This window comes from Microtus pennsylvanicus, chromosome 19 (genome assembly GCF_037038515.1).
Source record: "Microtus pennsylvanicus isolate mMicPen1 chromosome 19, mMicPen1.hap1, whole genome shotgun sequence".
In the NCBI taxonomy this organism is placed as follows: Eukaryota; Metazoa; Chordata; class Mammalia; order Rodentia; family Cricetidae; genus Microtus; species Microtus pennsylvanicus.
In genome coordinates this window covers 35,471,036-35,498,423 of record NC_134597.1, presented here as the reverse complement: position 1 = coordinate 35,498,423, position 27,388 = coordinate 35,471,036, and the positions used below count along the sequence as shown (strand labels likewise).

The following is a 27,388-nucleotide window of genomic DNA, read 5'->3' as shown; positions in this document are numbered from 1 at the left end:
CAGGGATACATACAAGACAGGAACACTTCTCCCAGTGGGTATATTGGTCACCATGATTTGTGGGAGAACTTCCAAATTATGGTGTTAAAATGATTTCATGTGTAATAGTCCCTATGTATCCAGTTGTTGGAAATACGTTCTCCAGGTCAGGACATATGCCCTTAGCTGGCACAACTTCTGCCTTCCCTTGTATGACAGCATTTGATTCAGAAAGAAAATTGGATCTGTTAACTCATGAAGTCCACATGCTGCACCCCAATCCACCCTGGATTTAACATATCCTGATTCCATTTCCTACATTCAAGATCCAGTGGCTGTTTGAACTCTGTTCCCTTACTTTCATTTCCTTCTGCCCCTCATTTCCTTTCAATTTGATTTCTTCTTATTGTTCCATTCACTGTGCCCCTTTCTTCCTGCTACAGCATGGTTTCTTTTTCTCTTACTCTGATATGTCCTGATATTCATTGTTATCTGACCTTCATAGGCAGGTAGGAAATGTTCCCACTTACCAGAGACTTCAATGTTCTGGAACAATTTGGCTTTGGGACATATGCAAGTAGTTTATGTTGCTTGAGGATCAAGGTCCTTGATGTTTAGATTGTCCTCAGTACTGACTTTGACCTGAAGCAAAGGAAGTTAAAGGGGAAAGAGTTAAAGTGTGTCAATACAGAGAAGGCAGCCTGGAGTTGACCATGAAGCAAAATAAGCAATTTCCAGGATCCTATGTGCTTGGACTACCAAGTATTTCCTCTTAATTATCAGGATACACCTGATACTTAGCAAGTTCTCCATCCTTTATGTGTCAAATTCAACTTCAGCCCCCATTAAGTGTGAGAACTGATGCTTTCTCTGGGATGAATGACTAGAGTTTATAGACCCTACTACCCTACTCTCTGACTTTCGTGTTCTGGCTTTGTGACAGTTTCTTTCTTTTTTTTTTTAAATCTTTTTTTTTATTGAGAAAATGAGAAAAAAAAGTTTCCACCTTCTCCCAGCCTCCCATTTCCCTCCCCCTCCTCCCACCCTTCTCCCCCTCCTCCCACCCTTCTCCCCCTCCCCCCACTCCTTTCCCCCTCCCTCTCCAGTCCAAAGAGCAGTCAGGGTTCCCTGCCTTGTGGTAAGTCCTAGGTCCTCCCCCCTCCATCCATATCTAGGAAGGTGAACATCCAAACTGGCTAGGCTCCCACAAAGCCAGCACATTACGTAGGATCTAAACCCCTTGCCATTGTCGTTGGCGTCTCATCAGCTCTCATTGTTCGCCATGTTCAGAGAGTCCAGTTTTATTCCATGCTTTTTCAGTCACAGTCCAGCTGGCCTTGGTGAGCTCCCAATAGATCAGCTCCACTGTCTCAATGGGTGGGTGCACCCCTCGTGGTCCCGACTTCTTTGCTCTTGTTCTCCTTCCTTCTGATCCTCATTGGGACCTTGGGAGCTCAGTCCAGTGCTCCAGTGTGGGTCTCTGTCTCTATCCCATCCATCACCAGATGAAGGTTCTATGATGATATGCAAGATATTCGTCAGTATTGCTCTAGGATAGGGTCATTTCAGGTTCCCTATCCCCAGCTGCCCAAGGAATTAACTGGGGACCTCGGCTTGGGCACCTGGGAGCCATTCTAGGTTCAAATCTCTTGGCAACCCTAAGGTGGCTCCCTTAACTAAGAATTGTGCTTCCGTGCTCCCCTATCCAACCTTCCTTTATCCCAATCCTCCTTTTTCTCCAAATTCCCCCTTCCTCCCCTTCTCCCTTTTCTCTCCCCATCTCCCCTTACCCCCATCCCACCCCACCCCCAAGATCTCAATTTTCTCCCCGGCATTTTTGTCTACTTCCCATAGCCAAGAGGATAACTATATGTTTTTCCTTTGGTTCACCTTCTTACTTAGCTTCTTTAGGATCACCAATTGTAGGCTCCGTGTCCCTTATTTATGGCTAGAAACCAATTAAGAGTGAGTACATCCCATATTCATCTTTTTGGGTCTGGGTTACCTCACTCAGGATAGTGTTTTCTATTTCCATCCATTTGCATGCAAAATTCGAGATGTCATTGTTTTTTACCGCAGCATAGTACTCTAATGTGTAGATATTCCACACTTTCTTCATCCATTCTTCCATTGAAGGGCATCTAGGTTGTTTCCAGGTTCTGGCTATTACAAATAATACTGCTATGAACATAGTTGAACAAATGCTCTTGTCATATGATAGGGCATCTCTTGGGTATATTCCCAGGAGTGGTATTGCTGGGTCCAGGGGTAGGTTGATCCCAAATTTCCTGAGAAACCGAAACACTGATTTCCAAAGTGGCTGCACAAGATTGCATTCCCACCAGCAATGGATGAGGGTACCCCTTCCTCCACAGCCTCTCCAGCAAATGCTATCATTGGAGTTTTTTATTTTAGCCATTCTGACAGGTGTAAGATGATATCTCAAAGTTGTTTTGATTTGCATTTCCCTGATCGCTAAGGAGGTTGAGCATGACCTTAAGTGTCTTTTGGCCATTTGAACTTCCTCTGCTGAGAATTCTCTGTTCAGATCAGTGCCCCATTTTTTAATTGGGTTAATTAGCAACAGTGTGGTACTGGCATAAAAACAAAGAAGTCGACCAATGGAATCGTATAGAAGACCCGAATTTTAACCCACAAACCTATGAACACCTCATTTTTGATAAAGGAGGCAAAAGTATACAATGGAAGAAAGAAAGCATCTTCAACAAATGGTGTTGGCATAACTGGACGTCAACCTGTAGAAGAATGTAAATAGACCCATATCTATCACCATGCACAAAACTCAAGTCCAAATGGATTAAAGACCTCACTATCAGTCAGAACACACTGAACCTGATAGAAGAGAAAGTGGGAAGTACCCTACATCAGATGGGCACAGGAGATCGCTTCCTATGTGTAACCCCAACAGCTCAGACATTAAGGGCAACATTGAATAAATGGGACCTACTAAAACTGAGAAGCTTCTGTTAAGCAAAGGACACTGTCACCAAGACAAAAAGGCAACCTACTGACTGGGAAAAGATCTTCACCAACCCCACAACAGACAAAGGTCTGATCTCCAAAATATATAGAGAACTCAGGAAACTAGACTTTGTGACAGTTTCTGTCACACTGATTTTTCTTTCTCGCTCTGGGAGATGAAAGTACTGATACCTGGATCCCTTGCAGGAGGTCATGAATCTTTATGGTACTTTCTGAGTGAAAGTTACTGTTTTAGACTTAAAGATGTTCATTGCAAACCTAAAAACAATCTCAGCCCTAATGTACCTGGCACTGTACTGTAGTTAATATTTAGACATTGTTTTTTTTTTAAACCAAAAAATATAAAACTTTTACTCAATGATCAGACATAAGGAATGACTTCTACATGGGCTAAACTATCTACTGTGTTCAAAACTGAACAGAGAGACCATTAGGGTATCTTCCCAATACCAAATCAAAAAGCATCATATTTATTTGTGTAAATATCAGGAACTGTCATATTCTATTATAGCTTTTGGGATATTTAAAACTCTCTTTCTTTTCCATCATGATGTTTTATTTTATTTTTACAAAGATATACTTGAGCCAGGCGGTGGTGGCACACACCTTTAATCCCAGCACTCGGGAGGCAGAGGCAGAACTCTGTGGGTTTGAGGCCAGCCTGGTCTACAAGAACTAGTTCCAGGACCAGAACCAAAAGCTACAGAGAAACCCTGACTCGAAAATTCAAAAAAAAAAAAAGATATACTTGAATTTATTTTATGTGAGTGAGTGGGTGTGTGTGTCCAATGTCCACAAAGACCATCAGATGCAGTGGAACTTGAACGATGGAGAGCTGCAAGTCATCCTGTGTACTCTAATATAGCAGCAAGTGCTTTTATTCACTGAGCCATATCTCTAGCCCTCAAATGTTCTTTCTTTTTGTACCTCTTCTCTAAACAACCAGAGAGAAAGTTAAGGAACTGTTAAAGACAGTGGGCAGGAGGTGAAGAGTTTGAAACAATTAAAAAGAAAGTAGACCCAGGAATGTAGGTGGAAACAGTGTGTGTCTGTACTTATTGGGTATAAATAGGCCCTTACAATGGGGGGTGGTGCATGCTCAACTTATTCCTATATTTACTGCACGTACCAAAGCGTATTGATCGGTATCTTCTTGACTTCCCACCATTACTGCTTGATGTGGAGTCAGGCTTTGAGGTAGGGACATAAGACCAATAGTATTTCCTGTTCACTGCTGCTCAGCCATATTTATCTGTGTTTCATTGCCATTTTCCCTCTCCCAATTTATTTTCTTTCCTCCTAAATTTTAATCTTGTTTCCTTGGGAAGACCTTTAAGTTCATAGTTGAAGCTCATGCTCTCCTACCCTCTTCATGACACCATTATTTTGACTTTAGAATAGAATTGGTAACACATGCATTTCTAACCCAGTTTCTCTGGGTTTCAAAGCTTTTAAAATAGAAACACTAAATAGGGCAGCATTTAGCACAATATCAAAATCATTGAAATTTATTATAATACTTAATTTTTCATGTTAACTCTCAATTATTTACTTGCCACCATGCCTTTATCCACATTTTTTTAAACTGCAAGTTCTACTATAAATTTGCTTGTATTGGCTAAATTTAAACATTAACAATATAAAACATTTTATAAGCACAAATGTTATATAACCTATTTTATTGCATTGTAGCTGATGCTTCTGATGACTATCACCTGGCATTGGCATTTCTAAAACTGTTAAGGTCCATCCTTGCAACTGGCCTTTTTTGGGGACTCTAGTCTCTGTTGCTCCCTGTGTTTCCTTTATGTCTTTCACTTGTGTGACTCTTGAATTGTAAAGTTTAGCTGCCAGAGTAAGGTACATTCTTGTGTAAGAACATTGAGGTGCAGCTTTTCAATAAGGAACAACATAAAACAGTTTTAACATTACCTTCATCAAAAAGACATCTGAATTCTGGCTAATTCAAATCTAGTGCTCAGGAAAATTTACAAGTACAAAACTTACAATTACACCAGAAAATGTAGACTAACTTCAAAAAACAAACATCCATAATTTTCTCAAGAAATAGACGTAACCCTTTAGCAAGGCAAACAAGACTTTTAAAAATCAGAATTAATTTAATATGTTCAAACATTTAGCTATATATATATATATATATATACATACATACATACATACATATTAGTGTTTGTAGGTATGAGAAACCACAGAAAACATATTTTATGTCCTCTGGCCCTTTAACAATATTTTTAAATGACCTAAGAGTATTTATTTAGCATATCATAAATACAGAAGATCCTTCTATTTTTTTATTTTTTAAAAAAGAAAACAAACTTTTTCATTATATATACACCAATCCAACTTCCCACTCCCTTCCTTCTTCCCATTTCCTCCACATACCTCCCCCCACTACATCCTTATCCAATCCTCAGAGAGGGTAGGGCACATTGCTTTGGGGAATTCAAGGTCCTTCCTACTATATCTTGGCTGAGCAAGGTATCTATTCAAAGAGAATAGGTTCCCCCGAAGCCAGTACCAGCAGTAAAGGCAAATCTTGGTGCTACTTGTCAGTGGCCCCTCAGTCTGCCCCAGCCATATAACTGTCAACCACATTCAGTGGGACTACTTTGGTCCTATACTTACTTGTTCCTTCCCAGTCTGGCTGATGTTGGTGAGCTTCCATTAGCTCAGGTAGACTGATTCAGTGGTGTACCCGTTTTGGTCTTGACCTCTTTGCTCATATTCTCACTCCTCCCACTCTTCAACTGGATTTTGGGAGCTCAGTCCAGTGCCCTGATGTGGGTCTCTGTTTCTATGAGTTACTGGATGAAGGTTCTCTGGTGATATTTAAGATATTCATCACTGACTATAGGGAAAGGCCAGTTCAGGTACCTTCTTCTCTATTGCTATGTTACAACTTTTTTCATACCTTTTTTGATTTTCATATACCTTTTGCAATGTTTAGGTCTGGCATTTTCTGTCTTTGCTCCTCTGTTGTTGTTATTATTATTATTATTTTAACGGTCTACATTTTCTTGCTTTTTAGACAACACAAAAACCTTCATTAAAAACTTTTTGCCTTTTTTTCATTTTTTAGACAACATGAAAATTTTTATTAAAGTCTTTTTCTGTGATTTCTTTCAGCATTCCAGAACATTGCATAGATATAGCATTTAAGACTAAAACAGAATAAATAATCTATATTTTAATTAATAATAATTTATACCAACATTTTTAAAAAGATAATAATTATTTGTAACCCATTGGATCTAAATGACTAAAACCCATATTTTTCCCCCTGTGGAAACAAAAGCATAATTTTTCTGAACATAACGTATCTTTGACTTTTACTTTAAAATCAGTGCTTCCCAAAGTGTACAGGTTGGAATAATTTCACATTTTAATTTAAGCAGTATCAGAACAGAAAAGGGTTAAGAAGGGAAACTGCAGGCCAGCAGAAGAGACCTTGGTTGTTATCGCAATGAATAAAAACTTGGCATAGAAGGAAAAGAGGGGAGAAGCTCTGGTGGGCAGAGAGTGTGTCCTTGGCTGTCAGTATTTTTGAAAAACATAATACCCCCCCCACTATTTCAGATTCTCTGTTTTACATTCATGCACTTTATCAACTGCAAGCAGCCAATTCCCTGCTGACTGTGTGCAGGTCTCCCTCTCCGTCAGATGCATGTGTGGATGCATGACCCTCAAGATGCAGAAACAGGGCTTTGTGGGTGGGAGGTGGAGGAGGCTTCCCCGTGTCTCACCACCATTCTTCTGCTTGCCTGTGCCAGCCTCTCTTAGCTGCTCTGCTCCTCTTCCTTCTGAAGAGGCATCCCTCTGCCTCTTTCTTTGCCCTACATTCAAGCTCTTCCCTTCTCTCAACAAAATTTACACATGGTTGGGGTATAGGGAAATTTCAAAACAGTGGTTAATCAGGTATTTACAAGGATGCTTGAAGCAAGTAGATGTTGTTTGGACACCCTGGTGGGTCACTGACCAGGAGAGGCACAGTTTCTTGGGAATGTTTATGACTTTGATACGCTGTATTCACCACCCTCGTTAGGTTCTGTCTAAAATGCAGTTCTTTTTCAAAATGGAGTTTATTGTACTCTTTCACATTGAAATCCAGGACTCAAGTGCTCTTGTAGTCAGAGACAGCACCAGGGCCCAGTGCTTGGAGGCTATTTCTAGGCAATACATATATCCAACAGTATGAAGTAAAGCAGGGTCAGAATAAAACATCACAGTTCTGGTGAGTGTGGGGACCTGGGCTGGCAAAGCAACATTTCTTTGTTTCCAGTCAGCATTCCACAGTGGAGATTTATGAATTTACAGTTCACCTTGGTGAAACCCTTTTAACTTTTCCTTATACAATTATCTAAAATTCGTCAAAGCTCTCTTCCTACCAAAAGTTGAAGTAGCAGAAGGATTTGAAACCCCAAGATCAACTGGTGTAACTGGATGTCAACCTGTAGGAGAATGAAAATAGATCCATATCTATTGCCATGCACAAAACTCAAGTCCAAATGGATTAAAGACTTCTATATAAATCCAACCACACTTAACCTGATAGAAGAGAAAGTGGGAAGTAGTCTTCAATGCATGGGCACAGGAGACCACTTCCTAAATACAACTCCAGTAGCACAGACAATAAGAGCAACAATGAAAAAAAAAAAGGGACCTCCTGAAACTGAGACACAGTTTTAAAGAAAAGGACACAGTCCATAAGACAAAAAGGCAGCCTACTGAATGGTGAAAGATCTTCATTCAACACCACATCACACAAAGGACTGATATCCAAAACATATAAATAACTCAAGAAATTGGACATTAAAATTCTAAATAACCCAATTAAAAAAATGGTGTACTGAACTAAACAGAGAATTCTCAACAGAAGAATTTTAAATGTCCAAAAGATACTTAAGGACATGTTCAACTTCCTTAGATATCAGGGAAATGCAAATCAAAACAACTTTGAGATACCATCTTACACCTGCCAGAATGGCTAAGATAAAAAACACCAATGGTAGTTTATGCTGGAGGGTTGTGGAGTAAGGGGAACACTCATCCATTGCTGGTGGGAATGAAAACTTGTACAACCACTTTAGAAATCAGTATGGTGATTTTTCCGAAATAATGGGAACCAACCTACCTCAGGATCCAGCAATACCACTCTTGGGCATATACCCAAAAGATGCTCAATCATACTACAAAAGCATTTGTTCAACTATGTTCATAGCAGCATTATTTGTATTACCTAGAACCTGGAAACAACCTAGATGCCCCTCAACAGAAGAATGTATATAGGAAGTGTGGTACATTTACACATTAGAGTACCACTCAGTTGTACAAAACAATGGTATCTTGAATTTTGCATGCAAATGGATGGAATTAGAAAACACTGTCATAAGTGAGGTAACCCCGACCCCCCAAAACGAATATGGTATGTACTCACTTATAAGTAGATACTAGCTATAAGCAAAGGACATTGAGCCTATAGTTCACGATTCTAGAGAAGATAAGTAATAAGGTAAACCCAAAGAAAAACACCTGGAAATTGGAAAAAGACAAGATCGCCTGACAAAATTTGGGAGTATGGGGGCAGGTGGTAGAAGGAAAGGGAGAAGGGGAGGGTTAAGGAGAATTTGAGAGAGTGAGATAGTCAAGATGGAGGAAGGATAAATATGAGAGCAAGGAAAAAGATATCTTGACTGAGGGAGCCATGGTAGAGTTAGCAAGAAACCTGGCTCTAGAAAAATTCCCAGGAATCCACAAGGATGACCCTAGATAATACCCTAAGCAATAGAGGAGAGGATGCCTGAACTGGCCTTGCCCTGTAGTCAGACTGATGATTATCTTAAATATCACCATAGAACCTTTGTCCAACAACAGATGGAAACAGAGGCAGAGACCCACATTGGAGCACTGGACTGAGCTCCCAAGATCCAGTTGAAGAGTGGAAGGACTGAGTATGAGCACGGAAGTCAAGACCATGAGGGGTTCACCCACTGAGACAGTTTGCCTGAGCTAATGGGAGCTCACCAACTTCAACTGGACTGGGAGTGAACGAGCATGGGATCAAATTAGTCCCTCTGAATGTGGTTGATAGTTGGGGCAGACTGAGGGGCCACTGACAGTGGCACTGGGATTTTACTCTACTGCATGTACTGGCTTTTTGGGGTCCTATGCTCTTTGGATGTATACCTTGTTCAACCTAGATGTAGTAGGGAGGGCCTTGCAGTTTCCACAGGGCAGGGTGTCTTGCCCTCTCTTAAGATTGGAGGGGGAAAGGGTGGGAGGGTGAGTGGAGGGAGTGGGAGGAGGGAGGAGTGGGACTTTGGATTGGTATTTTTTTTTAAAGTAATAAAATAAAATAAGGTAATAAAAAAGAAATCTATGAAAACCCAAATGAAAGGAAGAGAAAAATGAATAAAGCAGCATAACACATGAATGTGTAAAAAGAATCAATAAAGACAACCCCAAATTAAGGGAAAAAAGAAAACCCAGTAGTGTCCTAATTCTATTATGTGGATCAACCCAGCTTATAGTAACAGTGATTCATCTCAATATTTTCCTTTAGTTCACTGTTCTTTAAGCCTGAGATAGGGAGCACCAAAAGTTCTAGGTGATGAAAGTTTGATTCTCAACTCAGATCCTCTTGACGTTGTTCCCTTTGTTGTCCAGTACTCTGCCTTTCTTACAGAAATGTCCCTTGGCAGGTAAAATTCCCATCTAAACCTTAATGGATTCATCACCATTTGGTAGCGTCTCCTTTTGCACATGATTCTGGGTACAACTAATGGACTCTGATTTCCCCCTGTAGCTAAAGGCTTCCCTCTTGTCAACAGTCTTAGAACATGGTAGTGCATACCACCTTTAAAGCCTAGCACTTAGGAGGCAAGTGGATCTTTGTGAGTTCAAGGACAGCGTGGTTTAAAAATAAGTTCCAGGACAGCCAGAGATGTTACAGAGAAACCATGTTTGAACAACCCACGGAAAGTCTTAGAACACTTTGTATACCATTTTCCCCTTTAGGAATTAGAATCTGATATTTAATTCCCTTTATGGTCATATACTTAGGGGACAGAATTATCACATGAGGAAACTTGGGTAAAGGAACAGGTATAGAAGAGGGGTATATGATCAAGTTTCTGTACTTTTTCTTTTGTTTAAACAAACCTACTCCAGTTGTAGTCAACAGAGTCATGCATATTACAGTTGATTGTTGTGGGAGCTGCGGGCCTCTTCCCACAGCCCGGCTCCTGGCTGCCTGCTAGCTTTACCCGAAATAACAACACACAAACTGTATTCTTTTAAACACTGCTTGGTCCATTAGGTCTAGCCTCTTAATGGCTAATTCTCGCACCTGGACTCGCCCATTTCTAATAATGTGTGTAGCACCTCAAGGTGAGCTTACCGGGAAGATTCTAGCCTATGTCCATCCTGGGTAGGAGCTTCATTGTGTCTGCCCCAGAGAGGAAAGCTATCAAGTCTGAGCTCACTTCCTCTTCCTCCCAGCATTCTGTTCTGTTTACTCCACCCACCAATGTTTTAACCTATGAGGCCAAGCAGTTTCTTTATTAATTAACCAATGACCTTCCTTCATCAGTTGATGAAGACGTTGGCCTTTACATTACAATTTAGATGATTGTTCTGTGGGTAATTGATTAGTTTTGTTTTTGTTATTTGAGTCAAGATATCCACTCTGTCAAAAGGGGAGTCTTGAAAGTGCATCCATTTGCATCTACACACCAGGTTTAAAATCAGAGAGGAATTATATCATATCCATAGCTTATCCTCAGAACACAGGCAAGGCTAACTCTACACACCAGGTTTAAAATCAGAGAGGAATTATACCCTATCCATAGCTTATCCTCAGAACACAGGCAAGGCTAACATTTCTGCCCATATGTCTCATGTTGATGTTTATGATAAACCTAGGCAGAAAAGTCAGTTTGCACAGAAATGTTTGTTACTTAGTCATTTGGTATCAGGAATAGGCTTGCAATGTTACATGCTGCCTAAGAGTTTAGAAAAGTGAAACTCAGCCACAAATAGTGAGCGAGAATCCAATATGTGTTCCCACCAAGTAGGAACATAGCTCTAGGAAGGTGGTATGGAAAAGGGGTTCCTTACCAAATGATCCGGCCATGGGCAGTCTCCAGAATTAAGCACACAATCAGGAAACGCATAACAGCCCTGGGCTGGTAGAGAACTTGAAGAGAAGACATGCTGCAAGAGTTGAGACTCCTGAGTCTTGACCATCTGGAGCCTAGATCTCTCCTTTTTACAGCAGGAACACAATGAAACAAATGGGCAGCTCCATTTGTCACATGTCAGGATCCCTTCCGTTGTGACCTTGTTTACTCTTCTGTAGCAAAGGTCAGTCTTGGTCCCTCCAGAACAAATAACCCTGCCCTTTTCCTTTGTTTCTTTTCACTTCTCCCTTTTTCTCTATCTCCTGTCTTTGTCTCTTTTTCTCTGCCCTCTGTCCCTGTTGAGCAAATAAACCTTATTTATTCTGAGAACTTGGTCTTTGAGTTCTAAGGGGTGCTTTTTCTTCCACACATTAGATTTGTAGGGATTGTATTCCAGAAACTTCCAGGAGAGGTCTTGTCATTTTAGTTCTCCACTTCTCACACATCAGTTACTGCTCAGCCTGCTCTCTCCATAGGTGGGGAGCTCAGGTGTGGAGAAAGATGTCAGGATTACTATTCAAAGGGAATTTTTGCTTACCTCCATTGAGGTATAAAATGATATACAAGCTGAAGAAACTCTTGGAGAGTTAGAGTAACTAGGGAACACATATATTTGCCAACCTACCATTGAAATAGGAAAATCTTGGTACCCTGTGTAGACGGCAAATTGATGTCCAAGACTGTATGTGTTACATAAGCTAAGAATTCAGAGTGTCAGCTATTCCTGGATTCTCCTTGAAATAGAATGCTGAAGTGTCAATATCTCAAGTTTATGTATGGTTTAAGATGGCATCTGCTGCATCAAGTTTTTATTTTATGTACTGTCTATGGATTGAGGAGGGCTGCTGTCATATACCAGGTGCCATGCATCCCTACATTTCATTTTTAATATATACTCATTAAAAGAACTACCTCATTTTCCTTACATTCATTGATTACTTAAGATTTTCTAAGTCTTCTTTATCTTTTGTTTAACTTTGATGTTTGTCAACTTTGTTTAATTTTTCAAAGAAATTTTTCTTGTAATGATTCTGTGTAGTTATTAAAGTTTCTATTACATCAAGTTCAGGAAAATGAGAAGAAAGAAGACTTGGGCCTGTAGATCATTCTTCAGTGGCAAGATCTTGGGAAAAAGGATCAAGAGATCAAAAGATAAACAGGATAGAAAGTAGAAAATTAAAGAAAGTTTGAGATTGGGAGGTCTTGCAAAAGATTTGTCTTATTGTAATGTTTTTAAGAAATACAGCCATATTTTATAGTATTCTGGGGAAAACATAGGAAGACGCTAACAAAAAGCTAATCAAATAACGTTGCAAAAGGGAACACAGGGTATCTCATGATCCAATGTTGCATGAGGGGACACAGGGTATCTAAATAGCATCACAGACTGAGCACACAGCAGCCTTGAGACTGATAATCATTGCCTCCTACAGTGGCAGCTGGGTTCTCTGCATCTTTCTCTATATACATATAGTCCTCAGGGAAAAGTTCCTAAAGACCAGGCTCTAGGCTCTTTTGGTCTCTGTCAAGCATGTTCTTGGTCTTTAAAAGGAATTATATTCCTTTTCCATACATGAAGTCCTCAGGGCAAGCTCAGTTGATCATGCCAAGCTTTGAAAAGAGGATAAGATAAGGTAACTGTGGAGTGAAACAGTCAAAAAATACATGTATGGAAAACCCTGGCATCTTATTCAACCTCAGTAACTCTTCTTCACCAACAACTAATAATAGTTGAGCCTCTTTGGTTGTTTCAGTAGGTATGGCTCCCATACTGTCATGTGGTTTAATGCTTGGCCCATAGGTAGTGGCACTAGTAGGAGCTGTGGCCTTGCTGGAAGATGTGTATTACTGTGTGGGTAGGCTCTGATCATTATATGCTTAAAGTATGCCCAGTGTAACACAGGGTCCTTCTGCTGCCTGTAGATCAAGATGAAGCATCTCTTAGCTCCTTTTCCAATACCACCTCTATCTGCATGCTGCCGTGCTTCTTGCTGTAATGATAACAGATTAAACTTCTGAAACTGTCAGCCAGTCAAAATGAAATATTTTTCTTCATAAGAATTTCTGTGGTCATGGAGTCTCTCTTTTACAGCAATAAAAACTCTAACTAAGACAGTCTCTAAACCTCTCAGTGTAGAACAAGGAAGTGAATGTGAGACAATTAGTGGCCATTTTGGGGGTAGTAAAGAGGCTTAATAAGTAAAGTCTCCCTACAATATGTGCAAAAATGAAGGTAGTACAAATGAAACCACCAATTAATGGGGGAGACAGAGCCTCAAATGACCATCTCTTGATGAGCATCTCTTGGGTATGTGCCCAAGAGTGGTATTGCTGGATCCTGAGGTATATTGATTCCCAATTTTCTGAGAAATTGTCATACTGATTTCCAAAGTGGTTGTACAAGAGTGCCTTTCCACGAGCAATGAATGAGTGTTCCCCTTACTCCACATCTTCTCCAGCATAAGCTATCATTAGTGTTTTTGATCTTGGCCATTCTGACAGGTGTAAGATGATATCTCAGAGTTGTTTTAATTTGCATTTTCCCTGCTAGTTAAGGAAGTTGAAAAAATCTTAAGTATCTTTTGGCCATTTGAAATTCTATTTTTGAGAATTCTTTGTTTAGTTCTGTACCCCATTTTTAAATTGGGTTATTTAGAATTATAATGTATAATTTCTTGAGTTCTTTATATGTTTTGGAGATCAGTCCTTTGTGTGATGTGGTGTTGGATGTAGATCTTTTACCATTCAGTAGGCTGCCTTTTTTGTCTTATTGACTGTATCCTTTGCTTTACAGAAGCTTCTCAGTTTCTGGAGGTTCCATTTATTTATTGTTGCTCTCAGTGTTTGTGCTACTGGGGTTATATATAAAAGGTGGTGTCCTGTCCCCCTACATTGAAGACTACTTCCCACTTTCTCTTCTATCAGGTTCAGTGTGGTCATATTTATAAGGAGGTCTTTAATTCATTTGAACTTGAGTTTTGTGCATGGGGAATAAATATGGATCTGTTTTCATTCTTCTACAAGTTGACATCCACTTATGACAGCACCATTTGATGAAGATGCTTTCTTTTTTCCATTGTATAATTTTAGCTTCTTTTTCAAAAATCAGGTGTTCATAGGTGTGTGGATTAATGTCTGGGTCTTCAGTTCAATTCCATTGGTCAACCTGTCTGTTTTTATGCCAATACCTAGTTGTTTTTATTACTGTAGCTCTGTAATAGAGTTTGATGTCAGGCATAGTGATTTCTGGAAGTCCTTTTATTGTACAGGATTGGTTTGGATATCCTGGGCTTTTTTTGTATTTGCATATGAAGTTGATTATTGTTCTTTCAATAGCTGTGAAAATTGTGTTGTGATTTTGTTGGGGGATTACATTGAATCTATAGATTGCTTTTGGTAAGATTGCCATTTTTACCATGTTGAATCTTCATATCCAAGAGCATGGGAGATCTTTCCATTTTCTTGTATCTTCTTCAGTTTCTTTCTTCAAAGACTTAAAGTTCTTGTCAAACAGGTCTTTCACTTCTTTGGCTAGTGTTACCCCAAGATACTTTATGTTTTTTTGTGGTTATTGTGAAAAGTGATGTTCCTCTGATTTCCTTCTCAGCTTCTTTATCCTTTGTGTATAGGAGAGTACTGATTTTTTTTTTGAGTTGATCTTGTATCCTGCCACATCACTGAAGATATTTAACAGCTGTTAAGAGTTCTCTGATAGAGCTTTTGGGGTCACTTATATATACTATCTTATCATCTGCAAATAACAAAAGTTTGACTTCTTTCTTTCCAATTTGAATCACTTTGATATCCTTTTGTTGTTTTATTGCTATTACTAAAACTTCAAGAACTATGTTGAAGAGATATGGAGAGAGTGGTCAGCCATGTCTTGTTCCTGATTTTAGTGGAATCACTTTGAGTTTCTCTTCATATAATTTTATGTTAGCTGTCAGCTTGCTGTATATTGCTTTTTATTATATTTAGATATGTTCCTTGTATCTCTGATCTCTCCAAGACCTTTATCATGAAGGGGTGTTGGATTTTGTTAAATGTTTGTCAGCATCTAATGAAATGATTTATGGTTTTTTCTTTCAGTTTATTTATATGATGGATTACATTGATAGATTTTTGATGTTGAACCAGCCCTGATTCTCTGGAATGAAGCTGACTTGATCATTGTTGATGTTTTTTTGAATGTGTTCTTGGATTTGGTTTGCCAGTATTTTATTGAGAATTTTTGCATATATGCTCATAAGTGAGACTGGTATGTAATTCTCTTTCTTGGTTGAGTCTTTCTGTAGTTTTGGTATCAGGGTAACTGTAGCTTCATAAAAAGAGTTTGGCTAAGTCTCTTCTGTTTTTATTATGTGGAAAACTTCGAGGAGTATAGGTATTAGCTCTTCTTGGAAGTTCTGGTAAAATTCTGCACTAAAACCATCTGGCCCCGGGCTTTTTTGGGTTGGTAGTTTTTGATGACAGCTTCTATTTCCTTGTGACTTATAGGTCTACTTAAATTGCCCACCTGGTCTTGATTTAATTTTGGTATATATTATCTATCTCAAAATTGTCCATTTTTTTAATTTTCCAATTTTGTGGAGTACAGGTTTTTATAGTAAGACCTAATGATTCTGTGAATTTTCTCAGCGTTTATTGTTTTTTCCCTCTTTTCATTTCTGATTTTGTTAATTTGGAAATTCTCTCTCTGCCTTTTGGTTAATTTGGATAGAGCTTTGTCTATTTTGTTAATTTTTCTCAAAGAACCAACTCTTTGTTTCATTGATTCTTTGTATTGTTTTCTTTGGTTCTCTTTTGTTGATTTCACCTCTCAATTTGATTATTTCCTGTCTTCTACTCCTCCTGGGTGAGTCTGCTTCTTTTCGTTCTAGAGCTTTCAGGTGTGCTGTTAAGTCACTAATGTGAGCTTTCTCTGTTTTCTTTACGTGGGCACCTAGTATTATGAACTTTCCTCTTAGCACAGCTTTCATAGTGTCCCGTTGGTTTGGATATGTTGTGCCTTCATTTTTGTTGAATTAAAGGAAGACTTTAATTATTTTCTTTATTTCCCCTTTGACCCAGGGGTGGTTCAGTTGTTGACTGTTCAATTTCTATGAGTTTGTAGGCTTTCTGTGTATTGTTGTTAAATTCTAACTTTAATTCCTGGTGATATAAGACACAGGGGGCTACTCCAATTTTTTTGTATCTATGGAGTTTTGCTTTGTCACTGAGTACATGATTAATTTTAGAGAAGGTGCCATGAGATGCTGAGAAGAAGGTATATTCTTTTGTGTTTGGGTGGAATGTTCTATAGATGTCTGTTAAGTCCATTTGATTCAATACATCTGTTAGTTCTCTTATTTCTCTGTTAAATTTCTGTCTGGTTGACCTGTCCATTGGCAAGAGTAGAGTGTTGAAGTCTCCTATTATTATTGTTTGGCATTTGATGTGCGATTTAGGTTTTAGTAATGTTTCTTTTACATATATGGGTGCTCTTGTATTGGGGCATAGATGTCGAGGATTAAGACTTCATCTTGATGAATTGTTCTTCTTATGAGTATAAAATGTCCTTCTCTATCTTCTCTGATTGATTTTAGTTGAAATCTTTTTTGTTACATATTAGGATAGCCACACCCACTTGTTTCTTAGGTCCATTTGATTGGAAAACCTTTCTCCAACCATTTACTCTGAGGTATTGTCTGTCTTTGGGGTTGAGGTGTGTTTCTTATAAAAAGCAGAAGGCTGGATCCTATTTTCGTGTCCATTTTCTTAGCCTGTGTTTTTTTATAGGTGAATTGAGTCCATTGATATTAAGTGATATTAATTACCAGTGGTTGTTAACTCTGATTATTTTTTGGTAGTAGTGTTTGTTTGTCTCCCTTTTTTTGGGTTATAATGGTGGGGTGTTATCAGATGCTTCTGTTTTTGTGGGTGTTGTTAGTTTCCTTCAGGTGGGGTTTTTCTTCTAGTACTTTATGTAAGGTTTGGTTTGTTGGTATATATTTTTTAAATTTGTTTTTGTCATGGATTATCTTGTTTTCTCCATCCATGGTGAATGATAGCTTTGCTGGGTATAGTAGTCTGGGCTTGCATCTGTGGTCTCTTAGTGTCTGCAGCACATCTATCCAGGACCTTCCGACTTTCATGGTTTCCATTGAGAAGCTGGGTGTAATTCTGATAGGTTTACCTTTATATTTTACTTGACCTTTTCCCTTTGCAGCTCTTAATATTCTTTCTTTATTCTGTATGATTTGTGTTTTGATTATTATATGGTGAGGGGATTTTTTTTTGATACAGTCGATTTGATGTTCTGTAAGCTTCTTGTACCGTCATAGGGATATACTTCTTTAGGTTGAGAAAGTTTTCTTCTACAATTTTGTTGAGTATATTTTCTGTGCTTTTAAGCTGGAGTTCTTCTCCTTCTTCTACCCCTATTATTCTTAGGTTTGGTCTTTTCATAGTGTCCCAGATTTCCTAAATGTTTTGTGTTAAAAATTTGTTGGATTTAATGTTTTCTTTGACCAATGAGTCTATTTCCTCTATAATATTTTCAGCACCTGAGAGTCTTTCTTCTATCTCTTGTATTCTGTTGGTTATACTTGTCTCTGTAGTTCCTGTTCATATACCCAGATTTTCCATATCCAGAATTCCCTTCATTTGGGTTTTCTTTTTAACTTTATTTCAGTCTTCAAGTCCATAACTGTTTCCTTCACCTGTTTGATTGTATTTTCTTAGGTTTCTTTGAGGGATTTATTAAATTTCTTCCAATTTTTTTTGTCTTCTCTTCCATTTATTTTAGAGAGTTATTCATTTCCTCTTTAAAAGTCTTCATCATTTTCATAAACTTACATTTAACTTTGTTTTCTTCTACTTTTTCTGGGTTAGGATGATCAATTCTTTGTGTTGTGGAACCGCTGGGTTCTGGTGTTGCTTTTTAGGGTTTTGGAGGAATTTTTGCATTGGTCCCTACTCATCTCTTCCTTCAAATGAGGCCAGCAGTGTCTTTGCATCTTAGTCTAGTCCTTTCTGTGGCTGTCTGAGTATCTTGGAGTTTTTCTTGGTCTGCTCTGTACTATCAATATCTGTCTCATAAAGCTTTTGAGGTTTCTACACACCTGCTCTCTTGGTCTTCTCTGGTGGTTTGCTGTCTTGGTGCTCCCTCTTAATTCCCTCAGTGTTTTAGCAAGCTCTTGGTCCCCTCAATATTATAGCAAGCTCTCAGTTCTTAGGCAGGGTGTGGCTAGTAGCTTGGGGGCATCCAGTGAATGGGTTTGGGTTTGGGGGGAGCCTAGTTGCAGGAAACTTTTTGTTTGCTGGCTAGAAAGGCTGAGGGAATTGGGAAAGGGACCCTGGTTTTGTCCCACTTGGGAGGTCCTAGAGAGTGGGTAGGATATTTGGTTGTGTGGTTGTTCACTCACCTCTTAAGTTCCCTCAGTATTGGAGCAAGCTGAGTTTCAGTGTTCCACCAAGGTTGCTGAGGGATAGGCGGGTTGGGGGTGGTGGTGGTGTAGCTAGTAGTTTAGATGTTGGCTGGATGCTTTGGAGAGGAGCTTAGCTGCAGGAAACTCCTTGCTTGCTGTCTAAAAAGTCAAGGGAGTTGGGGAAGGTCCCCTGGGTTTTGTCCCACAGGGGAAGTTCTAGAGAGTGGTGCATCTGGCCCCGTGACTGTTCACTAACCCCTTAAGTACCCTCAGTATTGGAGCAAGCTGTGTTTCACAGATCTACTGATTTCAGGAGAATCCTATTTTTTTTTTTAGTGATCTATTTATACTGAAAATTGTAGTTTAGAAACCCCAAGTATCTGTGTAGGTTTTGTGTTTTCTCTTGATGATTTTAACTTTATTCCACTGTAGTTTGATAAGATACAAGTAATTATTCTAATAGTTTTGTAATCATGAAGTCTAGCTTTGTGTCCTGTACTATGGTTGATTTTATACAAAGTTCTAGGTACCATTTAGATGGACACATAATTTTTATATGTTAGATGCTATGTTTTATACATATCTCTTAAAATAGTTGATGTTTGGTATAATTAAGCCCTGAAATTTATTTTCAGTTAAAGTAAAAAAAACACAATTCAATTTAAAAGTGGGATATTCAAGTCTCTTACCATTATTGTTTCAGGATGGATGTAACATTTTATGCCTTTAATGCTTTTGTTATTAAACTGAGAGTCCTGGTGTACAGTGAATCAGTATATAGTGTAGTTATGTTTTCTTAGTGAAGATGCCATTATCTCTGATCATTAATTTTGCATTGAATTCCGATTCATCAAGAATGAGAATCATGACTTCAGTTTACTTACGGCTTCTCTTTGCTTGGTAGGACGATTTCCATCCATTTATTTTCAGTTTTTGGATGTCTTTGCAACACAGGTGTGTTTCTTGGAGACAATAGATCATTGAAACTTATTGTCTAATCCAATCCACTACATAACATCTTTTCCTTGACAAATTAATGCCATTTGCATTTAAAGTTATAATGACGAGATGTCTCCTCTTTCCCATGATTGTCTAGATGTTCTGATTGGTTGGATTATTGGTAGTTCTTTTGAACCTTCCTTGGTAATGTTTGGCAATTCTGGTTTTCCGTGTTGACATGGTCGAGTCTTTCATGGCTGTCCTCTGATCATCTGTTCCTCTCTTGATATGTACTTTTTCCTGTGTTCTCACTGGTGAGACTGTCTTCTTTTTTTTTCTCGTATATGGCATTTTTTAAAAGAACTTTCTTCAATGTTAATTTAGTTATCATGAATGGCTTTAACTTCTATTTATTTTGAAATATTCTTATTTCTCTATATATTTTAATTTTCTTTGTATAATAAAGTCAGTGGACAGTTACTTATCTTCACTCTTGAAATTAGAAACTTCATGTTTTCCTTACTTTTAGGGTCATTGATAACAGATCTGAAGTTATTCCGATTTTTCTGACTCTATTACAGTTGGCATTTTTTTCTCATTTTAACAATTCTTTTGTTTGTTTGTTTTATTTTACTTTGAATCTGATATACTATCTTCTCTTCAATTTATATTCTAGAGCAAAACGAGTAGCAGACACAATTGTTTAAAAACAGTTCTGTTGTTAGTTGAAGGAGAAGCGTACTACACTTTTGTCTGTTACAAATTTCAGAAACTCTGAAGTGCTTGTTGAATAAAATGTGTTTATATATGTTTTTCTTAGGTCTAGTTTCATCAATAATTATTAAAGTTAGGAGGAAATTAAATAGAGGTAAAGTAAAAAATAATAGAGGTAAAGTAAAGAAAGAATAACAAGAAATGTGTATGTGATAAAGATATAAAAATTAATATAAAGTATATTATTTTTAGATAAAGTAACGAGAAACATATATGTCTTTTTCATTCATATGTAAGTCAAACAGCTCTATAATTAAAACAAAATTAAACACTAATAATAATGAAATAAAAAATTTTTAAAAAGGTAAAAATAAAAAAGATCCATAATGTGAAATAAGATATTTCATCCATAATCTGGATGTTTCTGTCCACTGGGAGCTATTTTTTCTACTTCAGCTTAAGAATAATTTATTTCCCTTTTTTTGCACTGGTGATTGAATTTAGGTCCTCCCAAACGCCAGACAACCACTCCTCCACAGCACTATATCCCTAACCTATATTTCCTTTTTTGTTATGTATATATAACTTCTTAAAGGTGTTGGGGAAGTAGTCTAAAAATTCAAGCAAGTTAGGGCAATGGTTTTTTTTTTGAGGTTTATTTACAGAAGATCAATTTGCACTGAAATTCCTCTTTCTCATTTCCCTATAGCTGACAGTTTGGGGGTAGATTAGCAAGCCTGCGCTGAGCTTTTTTTGATTGACTGAGTCTCTGAGGTAGAGTGGAGCTCCTATCTGCCCATATTGTCCTTTTGTCATTGTCTGTACTTAGGTTACAAAGTTCTACTTCCATTTTCCTGTGGTTATAGATCTTTATCTCTTCTCATCTATCTATCTATCTATCTATCTATCTATCTATCTATCTATCTATCTATCTATCTATCTATCTATCTATCTTTCATGGTTTCCTGGCAGTCATGAGGTTGGGTATGAGGGGGATATGGGATGGCGGAGAAAGGAGAAAGTGGTGTGTGAATGTGAGAAAGTGGATAAGGATCTGGGTGGGTTTGTGCATGTTTCAGCTATAGACTCCCTTTCCCCAATATTGCTTATGTTTGTTTCCACTCTCAGTGCTACTATATCAAGTTCTCTGTGTACTTTCTGTGACCTGGATCCCTTTCTCCCCTAGGCAATGGCTGAAGGAAAGGGAATAAGGGTTCTGGAATGTGTGACATATATTTTGGAAGCATGGCTGTTAAGCAGCACTGTGTCGTTGAGAGAGAATTTGTTGGCCCAGGAAACAGAGTGTGAGTGTGGAAGTGCCATCTGTCATCATCACTTCCAAATGTGAGCATCCTGGAAGGTTAGGTATATAAAGTATTTGACAGTAATGGTAGACTGTTATACCAAAGCTTTGCCAATTTATATTCTCCCCCCCAGTTGTGCTTCATGTTTCTGATATGCCTTTGTTTCACACTCACATTTGCCATTGTTCAGCTCCTCAAATTTTATTTTTTGCAGGAAAGTCAAAGTCACAATTCACAAAATGCCTGGGCTTCCAAAGGCACCATGAGGTCGGAGTCTTTTTCTGGCCAGTAGTGGAAAAGGAGAAAAGTACAGGTCAGCTCGTCAGAGTGACAGCTGGATGGAGCTGAACTGTGATGGTGGAATAACTTGAACCTTTTGTTAGTTCTGCTTTGAGATTGCAGTGTTGCTCTGGGAAGAGTTGCTCATTCTGACTTTGGGCCTGCTCTCTTTATGCCAAGTGGTGAGTCCCCGTATTTTCCTTACTCACTAGGATTTGAACGCTTATTACATCATTGTGTGTGTGTGTGTGTCCTGGGATAACAGTGTTAAAGAAACCTTTGACTATTTGGGCAGATAGAACAGTCATTTTTGGAAGAAAGATACAGATAGTTCAATGTGAAGTTGCAGAAGTTTATTTTTACATAGCTGTTTGAACACAGAGTTCATTTCACCTTCTTTTTTTTTTTTACTGCATATATACACACAAGAAAGGAAGTTTGGTGACCATGATCAATGAAAGACCTTCCAGTTTACGGTTTTACATGGATTTCTTGAATAATATTCCCCTGGTAGGTGGTTACTCGGTGTATTCTCTCACCTTCAGGACATATGCCCTTAGCTGGCACAACTTCTGCCCTTGCTTGTAGGAAAGTGCTTTCTACAGAAAGAAAAGCAGATCTGTTAGCTCATGAACTCCACATAGCTTCCTCCCCACCCCTCCCCGGTTTTAACATACTGTGATTCCATTTCCTTCACTCAAGGTACAGTAGCTGTTTGAACTCCCTTCCCTTAGTTTCGGCTCTTTCTGTCCTCTCATATCCTGTCAACTTGGTATTTCGTCAGTATTACATCCATTTTCCCCTTTTCTGCCTGCTGTCACATTGATTCTTTTATTTATTTATTTTTGAATACTCTGATACATTCTGACCTTCAGTACTCTCTGACCTTCGTGAGCAGGGCGGAAATGTTCCCACTTACCAGAGACTTGTATTTTCCAGAAGAAGTCGTCTGTGGTACATATGCAAGACGTGTATGTTGCATGAGTACTAAGGTACGTGATGTATGAATTGTCCTTAGTACTGGCTCTTACCTGAAGCAAAGTGAGTGGGGGAAGGGTTAAAGAGTGTCAAAACAGAGACGGCAGCGTGAGGTTGACCACGAAGCAAAATAAGCATTGCCAGGGCAGTGTATGCATGGACTACCAAGTGTTTCTTCTTCGCTATCAGGATATGCTTGAGACTTAGCAAGTTCTCTGTTGTTTATGTGTCAAGTTCAACTTTAGCCCCTACTGAGTGTAAGAAAGAAAGCTACTGATGTTTTCTCTGGCATAGTGAATGACTGAAGTTTAAACGTGTTTGTACACATTGTCTATTGCATTTTCCATCTAATGGAGTGGAACTGTGTGTGAGTGACTGTGTGTGTGTGTGTATGTGTGTGTGTGTGTGTGTGTGTGTGTGTGTGTGTGTGTGTGTGTGTGATTGAGTGCATATATCTGGGTTTTGTTTAGCTCATCAGCTGGTTTAGGGTAGGTTTATTAAGACCTTTATTTTAAAAATAAGAGGGCCAAAGACTATTGTTGCATTGTGTTGAGGGCATTAGTTCTTTTTCACCTGCCTGAGGCTGAAGATCTCTAAATCCTAGTCAAAGAAAATGGTGCAAACCTCCCCAGAAACAAGAGGTGTTAAAGCAGGAGGCACAGGTTCTCTACTCTTGTGTATGACAAAGACTGGCAAACAAATGGAGTTTATAATCTCAGCTCTCTGACTTTGGTGTTCCGGTTTTGTGACAGAGTTCCTGCCACACTGATTTTTCTTTCTATCACTGGGAAATGATAGTACCGATACCTGGATTCCTTGCATGAGGTCATGAATCTTTGTACTATCTTAATGAAGGATACCGTTTTTAACTTAAAATAACGTGTTCATTGCACAAAGAGAAAATGTCCCAGGTTGAAAATTCTTGTCTGACTACATTAGATTTCTTTTTTCTTTCATCCAAAAGATATAAAACTTTTAATCAATGGTCATATAAAATGAATGACTTCTTGTACTTGACTTAATCCATCTGCTGTGCTCAAACTAAGTAGAGACAATCAGCATATTTGCCCAATTCCACATCAAATAGCATTTCTAGCACTTATTTTTTAATCCGGGTAACTACCAGGGACTTTTACCCTGTATTTCTATTATGGGTTTTGGCATAACTAAAAGTTTCCTTTCTCTTTTTGAAATAATTTTTAGTTAAGTTTTTTTTAAAAAAATTACATACATATATTGTGTGTGTATATGTGTGTGTTGTGTGAGCATATGTGAATGTGGTGTGTGTGTGTGTCTGGTGTTCACAAACACACAAAGCCATGGTGTTAGATGCCCTAGAACAAGACCCATCTGGGGTCCTCCAAAAAAGCAGCAAGTGCTCTTAACCACTGAACCATATCCCCTGCCCTTGAACTTTCATTTTGTTTGAACATTTTCAAAAAGACCAAGGAGAATGTTAAGGAATTGTTAAAGACAGTGAGAAGAAGGTGAACATTTTGGAACAATTGAAGAAAAAAGTAAACACAAGAATGAAGGTGGAGACATTGTGTGTCTGTGCATATTGGGTGTAAATAGTCCCTCACCCTGAAGGACAGCAGAGTCACCGTTCTCCTATAGTTCCCCTTCCTTCCAAAGTATATTGATCTGCATCTTCTTGACTCTCCACCATTGCTGTATGATGTGGAGTCAGGGGAGAGAGGAGGTAGGGACATAAGACCAATAGTGCTTCCTGTTCACTGCCAGTCCTATTTGTCTTTGTCTCACTGTGATTTTCCTTGAATTTTAGGTTTCCAATTGTTTTTCCTTTTTCCTAAATTTTCCTCTTGTTTCATTGTGAAAGACCTTTATCCCACAGCTACAATTCCCCACTCACCAATCTCATTCACCACCTTATTACTTTACTTTAGGAATTTCTAACACATACATTTCTAACACAATCTCTCTGAGTTTCAAATCCACATATACAGACACATTCATAGGGCAGCATTTAGCACAATACTAGCTCACAGAAACTCCTTTACTATATAATACTTTTTTGTGGTAACTCTCAATTATTCACTTACCGCCATACATTTATTTTCATTGTTTGTAACTGAGAGTTTCACTTCAAATTGATTTGCATTGTTCATTGGAGAAATTTTCATGTTTAGTGAAAGTAGATTGCGCCTGTAAGAGCAGAAAATGTAGAAACAAAGAATCACATTAAAGTCCAATACTCTGTTGTCCTTTTATGGACAGGCAGAGAGAGCCTGCAGGACAAACTGCTTAGGAGACGCCTGTAAAGCTTAACGCTTTACTCTGTAAGGCTTCTCTGTATCTGACTTTTCTCAAAGTATTCCATGTTTCTAGCCAACACACATATCTAACAGGATGAGATGAATGGAGGCCAGAAAAAAAAGTCACTATCCTTGACATCCTCTTGAATGTGGATGCCAGGTCTGGCCAAGCCTCTTTCTCTTTGTCATCCTAATTATCATCCCATGGTGGAACTTTACAATTCCACAGTTTACCTCAGTGCTCTCATGTTTCCCTTTTCTTTATACAATTGTCTAAACCTCCCCAAATCTCTCTACCTTCCAAAAGCTGAAGTAGCAGAAGGATTTGAAACTTTCAGGTTCTCCTTATTCAATCTTGTAGATCAACCCAGCTTCATAGTAACAATTGATGTACCTCACCATTTTCCTCCGACTTGCTGCTGCTTAGGTGTGAAGTAGGGAGCAGGTACAGTTCTAGCTGATGAAATTTCAATTTGCAACTCAAATGCCCTTGGCCTCATTTCCTATGTTGCCCAGTGCTCTGCATTCCTTAGAAGGGAAATATCACTACCTAAACCAACACTGATTCATTACCATCTGGTAGAGTCTTTTTTCACATATGATTCTGTGTACTGTTAGTGGATTCTGATTCCTTTCTGTAATTAAAGGCTTCCTCTTGTCAAAAGAGTTAGGAGCCTTTGTATACATTTTCTCCTTATAGGAATTAGAATCTGGTACTTCTTTCCCCTTCGGTCACAGAGTTAGATAATATAGAAACCTTGTGGTAGTATAGAAGGTGTATAACCGGTATATAAGAGTGGTATACAATCAAGTTTCTGCAGCGTTTTATTTTGTTTAAACAAACTTGATTCAGTTGTGGTCCAAAACACCCTGCATATTGGAGTTGATGAAGATGTTGACTTTTACTGTACAATTTAGATAATTGTTCTGTGAGTAATTGATTCGTTTTGTTTTTGTTGTTATTTGAGTCAAGACATCCACTCTGTCACCAGGGGAGTCTTGAAAGTGCATTCCTTTGTATCTATATACCAGGTTTAAAATTAGAGATGAAATATACACTATCCATAGCTTATCCCCAAAATACAGTCAAGGTTCACCTCTCTGCTGATACTTCTCATGGTGATTAAATTGAGTAGACTGTAAACCTAGGCAGAAAAATCAGTTTGAACAGAAACTTTTGTTACCTAGTCATTTGGTATCAGGAATAGGCGTGTGAAGGTACAAAATGCTTCAGAGTTTAGAAAAGTGAAACTCAGCTACAAATAGTGAGTGAGAATCCAATATGTGTCCCCAGCAAGTAGGAACATAGCTCTAGGAAGGTGGTATGGAAAAAGGGGTTCCTTACCAAATGATCCGGCCATGGGCAGTCTCCAGAATTAAGCACACAATCAGGAAATGCATAACAGCCCTGGGCTGGTAGAGAACTTGAAGAGAAGGCATGCTGCAAGAGTAGACACTCCTGAGTCTTGACCATCTGGAGCCTAGATCTCTCCTTTTATTTACAGCAGGAACACAATGAAACAAATGGGCAGGCCCACCCAGCTAAATTTGTCACATGTCGGGATCCCTTCCATTGTGACCTTGTTTATTCTTCTGTAGCAAAGGTCAGTATTCAGTTGGAACATCAAATTAGATTGTAGTGAATAAGATATGAGTTTTTTTCTGCCTGTATGTGAATAGAATGTTCTTAGATTAAGAAGATGGATCCAGTTCCATTTTCTCTAAATAAGATTTGTTCTTTTTTATCCTTTGCTTTCTAACCCGCTCTTAATATGAAAATATGGAAATTTAAATCATTTCTTTTTGTCTCTGGAATACCATAAAATTTCACCTCCCTTGTGACTCAGAGAACTCCAACTAAAAAGTTTTCCATAGTTGAGCTATGACTCAGAAGTTTATTATTCTTAATTCCCCTTACTTGTGACCTTAGGTCTAGGGAACTATGCCCAAATTCTTTAAATGATTGTTTATAAATGCTTGTTTACATTTAAAAGGGGATATGCTATAGAGATTTGCATTGGTAAGGATCTTGGTTTATTGATACAAATTTAAGGTCAGTTTTGTTATATGTATATTTCTGCTCTTGATTAAGGTATTGTTTGTGCGTCTCATTTAGAAATGTAATGTATAATTTAGAATTACAGGTTAATAGATAATCATCTATAATAGTCAATCTTATAGTCATGTTAGTTATGTTTTCTAGATATATAGAGATATATTTCAGTTAGATAGGTATTCTACAAATCTTTCAGAGACCTTCAAAATGTTTTAAGAATTTAGACTTTTCATGATAATGACACACATCTGCT

The 27,388-nt window shown here is 38.3% G+C and overlaps 1 protein-coding gene across 1 annotated transcript; it reads right to left on the bottom strand.

The window, feature by feature from the left end:
* Positions 1–76: 76 nt before the first annotated feature.
* Positions 77–26,519, bottom strand: LOC142838385 (prolactin-inducible protein homolog). The gene is made up of 4 exons (XM_075953776.1): positions 26,425–26,519; positions 24,867–24,969; positions 22,745–22,856; positions 77–204 (listed from the first exon to the last, which is right to left on the bottom strand). The coding sequence occupies exons 1-4, from the start codon at positions 26,517–26,519 to the stop codon at positions 77–79; spliced, it is 438 nt and encodes a 145-aa protein (XP_075809891.1).
* Positions 26,520–27,388: the final 869 nt, after the last annotated feature.

What these genes read in the sequence shown, in the direction of transcription:
- LOC142838385 (XM_075953776.1), bottom strand. Translation starts at nt 26,519, where the DNA reads ATGCCTTCTCTTCAAGTTCTCTACCAGCCCAGGGCTGTTATGCATTTC. An exon ending in ATGAAAATAAATGTATGGCG is followed by an intron (nt 22,857 to 24,866) that starts GTAAGTGAATAA and finishes ACTTTGCTTCAG; the next exon opens with GTAAGAGCCAGTACTAAGGA. An exon ending in CTGGAAAATACAAGTCTCTG is followed by an intron (nt 205 to 22,744) that starts GTAAGTGGGAAC and finishes TTCTTTCTGAAT; the next exon opens with CAAATGCTGTCATACAAGGG.